The sequence below is a fragment of the Coffea arabica genome, chromosome 8e, assembly GCF_036785885.1.
Source record: "Coffea arabica cultivar ET-39 chromosome 8e, Coffea Arabica ET-39 HiFi, whole genome shotgun sequence".
In the NCBI taxonomy this organism is placed as follows: domain Eukaryota; kingdom Viridiplantae; phylum Streptophyta; class Magnoliopsida; order Gentianales; family Rubiaceae; genus Coffea; species Coffea arabica.
In genome coordinates, this window is record NC_092324.1 from 44,831,649 (window position 1) to 44,839,088 (window position 7,440).

Genomic DNA, 7,440 nt, shown 5'->3' on the forward strand with positions numbered 1-7,440 from the left:
TGGTAGTTACGGTGCAGGTGTATAGTAACTATGTCAGTACTCCGTTGTTTTTTTTTTTTTTTTCTTTTTTGATTTGATGTTTCGTTTGTTTTCAAGGATATAATATATAAAGACTTGATGTTGAATGGCGCAGACCTGACAAGTACAGCCATTAATTGCCGAACTATGAACTATCCCGTGGTTAAGCAGCCAACAGCCATCTTGTGGGTCCCGCTTAAATTGCTCTTTTTGGGCCGATTTAACTGTTAACTCCTTTGTGCTTAGTATAATTATAGGGTGTGTGTGTTTATTTCAGTTTCTGGAAAAAAAAAAAAAAAGCAGCCACCAGCCTGCCATCCCACATCGGTTGATCGTGGGATCTTTATTCTGAGTTTAAATTCCATGGGAGCACCTTTCTGTCACCAATTGGTTGGATGAGTATTTCTTGTGGATCCCGCTTAGGTTGCTCTTCTTGGGCCGATTTAACTGTTAACTCATGTATGTTTAGTCTAATTATAGGGTGTGTGCGTTTATTTCAGTTTTTTTTTTGAAAAAGACAAACTCATTCACGAGAGTAGTGTGTACATTGGGGGGTTGGGTCACCATCCCACATCGGTTGATCGTGAGGTCTTTTCTCTGAGCTTAAGTTCTGTGGGAGCATCTTCCTGTCACCAATTGGCTGGATGGGTGTTTCTTGTGAGTCTCGATTAAGTTGTTGCTCTTCTTGAATCGGTTTAACTGTTAACTCCTGTATGTTTAGTCTAGCCGGTTTAACTGTTATCTCCTGTATGTTTAGTCTAATTATAGGGTGTGTGTGTTTATTTCAGTTTCTGAAAAAAAAAAGCAGCCACCAGACTTAAGCCACTTGAAAAGGAGCCATTATTCTGTTGTCACTGTGAAGCACTCAACTTTCGAATAATTGATCAAATAATTAGCACTCGACTGCAGACCTGAAAAGTACAGCCATTGCTCAACTGTCGGTGGCTAAGTTGTCTTTAATAATTTTTTTAACGGAGTTTCTACTTTCATGGACTCTTCCTCTCTTAAAATTATGATAGATTAGTTTATAGAAATCTTGACAGAAATCTTGACGAAACTTTTCCCTCTCCAGTGAATAATTGATTAAATAATTAGCACTCTACTGCAGCTCTTCCACTATAAATAATGCTAGTACTATGGTTCTTGTGCTACTACTATCTCACCTCAATATTTCGGGTTCTAGTACCGTCATCGCTGGGTCTTACGTACTGGCATTCTACTGTGGCTAGTATTATTTGATGGACTTGCTCAAGCTCCTCTGTTTTCTGACATCTGTTTCTGTGAGTAAAGTATTTGAGAACCTAAGCTATTTTAAATTCGTGATAATTTGCCTGTACTTGGGAAGCGTAGGAACTTACTCATAAAACTCTTTTTGGGTGTCGTGATAATCAGCTAGGAATTGCAGCACAGCATGCAGATCTTGAAGTTTATTGGAAATCCAAGCTTCCAAACACTCCTATGCCAAAAGCTGTGAGAGATATCTTACAGAACGGTTTGTCTGAGAAGTGCCACAATTTAATTTATTTTTCCGTAATATTACCAAAATTAACCTTTGGAAAATTAACGATTTATATATCTTTTATATAAATTTAAATCTCGTAAATATATGAAATATTTGATGTTATATATTATTAGTTTAATAATGTTAAAATTCGCTCCATCAAAATATTTGAAAATTTTCTTTTTTGCCCCTCCATTGACTGCAGGAAAGCCTCCAGGAGTTGGCGCACTCAGCGCAAGTCCCCAGGCCGTCCCATTCCGTTATGGTAGATATATGATCAGATATGGTAAAAATCCTACCGAAGGCCAACTTCTTAATCACCAAAACGTAACAGTTTTCTTCTTGAAAATGGACCTCCATGGCGGCTCAATCATGAATCTGCAGTTTGTTAATTTACTGGAGAATACTGCGGCCTTCCTACCCCGCCAGGTGGCTGATTCCATTCCCTTCTCGTCCAAATCTGTTCCCGAAATTTTGAACAAATTCTCAGTGAACCCAAATTCAGTACAAGCCGAAGCTATCAAGGAAACCATAGCAGACTGTGAGGAGCCTGGGATCGAAGGGGAAGACAAGCGTTGCGCAACTTCTCTCCAGTCGATGGTCGATTTCACTACTTCCAAGCTGGGGAATCATGTTGGAGCAATTTCAACCGAAGCCCAGAAACCAGATCCGAAAACCTTAAAATATGTTATTGTGGATGTTTCCAAGTTGAATAACGATGATAAAGCAATCGTTGCTTGCCACAAGCAAAACTATGTCTGCGCAGTTTTTTACTGTCACACCCTGCAGCATACTGATGCATATAGGGTTAATTTAGTTGGAGCTGATGATGGGGCAAAAGTCAAGGCTGTGGTTGTTTGTCACAAGGATACATCAGCATGGAACCCAAAACATGTAGCTTTTCAGCTGCTAAAGGTGAAGCCTGGAAATGTTCCAATCTGCCATTTCCTTCCTGAGGATCACTTTGTCAGCTGGGCTCTAAGGCACTGAATATTCTGCACAAACTTGTTGATATCGATCCGACCAGTGATCACTATTGTCGCTTCTGCGGCTTGGGAGTTCTACTGATTATCTCCCTATAATTAAGTTGATCCTTGTTTAGTCTCTTCTATCTCTATTGGTTGTATTAATTATCCATTATGTCAGTGTAATATTCCCTAAATGTAAAGGGACCTGGACAAGTATTATGAATACTTGATGTGTAAGTTGCTATTTAACGTTGTGTAAGATCATCCTACAAACTTATCAATTGAGAAATTTAGTATCCCTATCAAATTTTTAGTATCTTTTTTGGTAAACAAAGATAATGCATGGCTAGATTAAAAGGAGCAAAGACATAGGGATTGTATTAGTTTAGTCTCTAATAATAATACCCTCAACCAATAATAGCACTACAACAATACCACTAGTATTTTAAAATTAAAACCCCACACCAATGCTCTATTGATCAGTTAAGAAGAGGACAGGGTTGACCGATTGAATAGGTATACCACAAAAAATACAATGGAAAATTGAATGCCTTCATAGTGAGGGCATCTATATAAATATAATATATGCAAATTAAAAAAAATATAGAAATACAAAGAAGTACAAAAATGGAATGGGGAATCTAAGAAATAAGGAGAAAAAACATGTGTCTAAACAAAAGAATTTTGGGCAGGAAAAACACGGATCTTGGCTACGTTGCAATTGCTGCGTGCACTTAATGGTAACATTGGGCTAAATCGGTTGTAGAAGACTCTAAAGATAGCTTATAAGGCTTATAGAAGTGGCTCCTACTGATGTAGTAGTTAGGGTGCATTTCATAAAATTGAAAATTGAAAATTGAAAATATTAAATTATTGAATAGTTAAGTACTAAATTTGATACATTTAAATGTATACATTAAACTTTTGATAGGGTGTCGAACCTGTGCAATAATAATTACCAACTCAAGAAAAATACAAATTTTGTATATAGCGGTGAGTAGGGTCGAATCTACAAGGACGGGGGATAATTCATTTCTTCTAAAGTTCAGCGCATGGGGATTTTTGGAAAATATAAAATAACTAATTAACTAACTAATGAAACAACTAATAGAAATAAACAAGAATTAATCAATAACCGATACGACTCTAACCAAAGGTGCAACTTTTCAGACACGGTCCATTCAACTGATCATCGATGCAGAGATAATTCAATTACTCATTACTAGATTGGTTATAGTTGTCATACACGCGATGAACAACCAGTTTTTCCTTAATTTCTCGATAGTTAAGGTACGACCGTTAACTGTTTTTCTAACCAAGAAATAACCCTAGGTACGACCATATGATTTAATTACTCGATTGCATTAATAATTAGAAAAATCCAACCCTAACCAACAAACACGCTACGAGGGTTTGTTTAAATTAGATCATACGTTTCCCCAACATGAAACCAATCACGCTGGTCGCCACTGGTATTAATCAATTGAACAATTACGGATTCGATCAATTAATATGGCATTAGATCATTAGCTTAATTCGAATATCGGGCCCTTGATCATTAGCCAGTTGTGGTCATTTTCTCTTTCAGATGCTCTCTTTTCTATTAAAAATAAAAAAGGAAAAAAAGGAAAAACTCACTACAAATCTAGCTAAATTGGAATTATTAGTATGTTTATACAAAATTTTCTATCACTTGTTAATTCAAAATTTTCCGTCACTCTCTCCATTCAATCAATTGTACAAAAATTAGTTTTGATTTTGTCATACTACATTGAACGGGAACTCATTGTGCATGTGGCTCTATGGGAGGAATAGCACGTAGGGCTGAGGAAAACAGTCTTATACCTTTATTTGGGATGGATACTCGTCAGTCCGGAACCTCCTATGTTAATAATGGTGGTAATGAGAATATGATTGAGTTTGAAGAATTTGATTTAGAAAACGTGGAGGAGGTTGCTCCTTGTTAGGGGATATGGTCAGAAGATTAGATTAGTAATAAAATTTGGAATTGAATCATTGTAGGAATATTTTTTGAAAAAAAATGTTATTTTGGCGAAAAACTCGGAATGATTGTACACAATCTAGCATGCTAGCTCTTTTTCTTTTCTTTTCTTTTTTTAACACGGTACAAGAAAACCCCGGTAATTATTGAAGTACTTTTTCTTTTTGTTTTGTTTTAAGTGAAACTAGAAGTTTTCTATTACAATTTCTCCTTTTTTTTTTAAGGTTTTTGAACTTGATGAGTGTCTTTCAATTCCCCCAGAATCTAAGGGAAGCAAACAAAGACTCAACTCGAGCAATAGAAGCAGAGTAAATGGTAGACATAGGAAAGGACCATTTCTGAGACAAACCATCTTTTAGGAGGTCTCTAACAGCTTTGGGCATAGGAGTGTTTGGAAGCTCGGATTTCCAATAAGCTTCAAGATCTGCATGGTTTGCCCCAACTCCTAGCTGAAATATATTTCACGATACGGAAAAAGAGTTATGCATTCAGTTTGTACACCATCCAAAGTGCCAGCAAATTATCTATCTAAAAATTAACGTAGCTTAACTTTTTCAGTAATGTATACTCACAAAAAGAAAAGAGAGAAAGTAGAGAAGCTTGAGAAATTCCATAATAGTTTATGCGCACGAGCCACGGTAGGCTGCTAGTATGCAAGACGGAGTGAAGATAGTACTAAAAGCCAATATATTTGAGCGAGATGGCACAAGAAACTTGGCAGCTTTATTTATAAGCGGAAGGGCCAAGTGCGATTGCCAATTGTTTGAGAGGGGGAAAGTTTCGATAGGTTGGCAATACTATTCATGGTACGACACCAATCAAGTTTTAACATGCACCTTAAGTAGGATTGTGCTAACCAACTAATATTAGAGTAGCTCATCTCTAAGAGAGCTTCAAGGCTCTACTTGCATAGGCACCTGTTTGGACTGATGATGGTTTAATCCTTAGAGGTGTCAACGGATCGAGTTTACACTCGAACTCTACCTGGATCCGATAAATTTTTCTGGATTTGGATTGAAAAATAATTCGGATATTCGGATCCGGACCTGTTTACTTTAACAAAATAAGGGGTCAGATAAAAAAATATATGATTCCGACTCGTATCCGAATAATATATTAATAATTATAAAATATAAATATTTTTAAATACATTCTTTTACCAAATTAACAATTTAATAATGACTTTATATATTGATTTGTGGTTAGTTTTGGATTAACTAATGCGAGTTATTTGTTATTTAGTTTGTAATTTGATTTGTTTAAGTTTGAAAATTGAATTTGTGATTGGTTTTGGATTTAATTTTGGAATGTTTAAATTTGGACCTTTTCTTTTTGACTAGATCCAGACCCGGTTTCAAAATTCTAATGTCAAGACTCGTCGGATAATGGATCGGGTCCGGATCTACTACATAAAAGCGGGTCCGGATTCAAAATTTTCAATTTCGATCCGGACTCGACCCGTTGACACTCATATCAGTCCCCCAGGATCTCCCCCTTGGCCTTGTTGGCTCACCCCCCCTCCCTCCCATTCCCTAGTATAGAGGAGAAATAGGTCTATCGTGTCCTGGAAAAAAAAAAAAGGATTGTGCTTCTTGATAGAGAGTGAAGATAATACTGACGGCCAAGATACATTAGTGAGACATCACAGTAAGTGAACTTAATCATCACCTAAAATCAAATGTGCACCTAAGAAAACTGTCATCATCTCTACTATTCATGGTACGACACCAATAAAATTTTGACATATATATTTTCTCTAAACACGCACCTTAACTACGATTAGGTTTCTTCACAGAGAGAATGAAGATAATACTGAAGGCCAAAATATATACATTAATGAGATACCAAAAATTGGCCGCAATTTTTAAATAAGTGAACTTAATCATGACCTAATATTAAATGTGCACCTAAGAAAACTGTCATCATCTCTACTATTCATAGTAAGGCACCAATCAAGGTCTGACATAGTTACTCTAAACATGCACCTTAACTACGATTAGTTTCTTGGCAGAGAGGGTGCAGATGATACTGAAGGCCAAAATGCATTACTGAGATGTCAATCACCGTCGGTTTTTCTAGATCCCATTGAATCCTCCGGATAGACTAGAGTAGGAGTAGGAATAGAAATAAGTTAAATTATATGGTGCCGTCTCATAAAAAAAAAAAAAGATATCACAGGAACTTGGCCACATTTTTGTAAAAATATGTGAACTTAATCATCGCCTAAAACTAAATGTGCACCTAATAATAGAAAAAAATTTGGAAATATTTCCTTGACATAATTTTTTTAATTATTTTTTTATCTTACACTGTTGCACACATCATATCATTATATATTTTTCTATAAAACTCTAAAAACTTGCAATTCAAACAGGGTCTGAGGCTGCGCTCCTGGCTTTTTTAAATTGGCATAGTCTTTGACCCCACTCATAAATGTAGTGATTGGAAGCACTAATGCGAACGGAAAAAAACATGGGACATCCTAAAAGGTGATTGGCTTCACCATGTGTTTGGATATGTATTATGAAATTTTTCTTGAGATTCTTTAAACATATTTTTTTTTAAAAAATTTTGAAACACTTTTAACTCTTATATATATCATATCACGAAACATGTGCTACGGCAAATAAAAAAATCTTTCCCAAGTAATATTCAATAAAAACACAATAGTTCTTCTACCTAAGACGATCCAATAATCTGTTCATAGTAGGTCACGATTTATCCACCCTACATATTGTGAGTGCACTACCGCGGATCCGTCAATGCTAAATTAGCTGAAAGGTAAGGATAGTAAGGTGAATGTTAACCGCATTCCATTTTTTTTAAAATGACATTCTCATTATCTTTTTTAATCATATAATTTTTATTCATTAAACTATATAATAATAAAGATAGTGAGAGTACCACTTTATTAAAAAAAAGTTGAAGTACAATTAACGTACACATCCCAG

The 7,440-nt window shown here is 35.8% G+C and overlaps 1 protein-coding gene and 1 long non-coding RNA gene across 2 annotated transcripts; one reads left to right on the top strand and one right to left on the bottom strand.

Annotated features, from left to right (window-relative positions):
* The first annotated feature begins 1,139 nt into the window (after window positions 1-1,139).
* On the top strand, window positions 1,140-2,794 carry LOC113703155 (BURP domain-containing protein 3-like). The gene is made up of 3 exons (XM_027224432.2): window positions 1,140-1,298; window positions 1,411-1,510; window positions 1,725-2,794. The coding sequence occupies exons 1-3, from the start codon at window positions 1,257-1,259 to the stop codon at window positions 2,507-2,509; spliced, it is 927 nt and encodes a 308-aa protein (XP_027080233.1). The 5' UTR covers window positions 1,140-1,256; the 3' UTR covers window positions 2,510-2,794.
* A 2,069-nt stretch (window positions 2,795-4,863) lies between these two features.
* On the bottom strand, window positions 4,864-5,218 carry LOC140012593 (uncharacterized). The gene is made up of 2 exons (XR_011819771.1): window positions 5,062-5,218; window positions 4,864-4,938 (listed from the first exon to the last, which is right to left on the bottom strand). It is a non-coding gene; the product is annotated as an uncharacterized lncRNA (long non-coding RNA).
* Between the last annotated feature and the right edge of the window lie 2,222 nt (window positions 5,219-7,440).

Excerpts from the sequence above, each read along its gene's own strand:
- LOC113703155 (XM_027224432.2), top strand. The coding sequence starts at position 1,257 with ATGGACTTGCTCAAGCTCCTCTGTTTTCTGACATCTGTTTCT. Across the intron at positions 1,299-1,410 it reads GTTTTCTGACATCTGTTTCT|CTAGGAATTGCAGCACAGCA; the intron begins GTGAGTAAAGTA and ends CGTGATAATCAG. Across the intron at positions 1,511-1,724 it reads GAGAGATATCTTACAGAACG|GAAAGCCTCCAGGAGTTGGC; the intron begins GTTTGTCTGAGA and ends CATTGACTGCAG.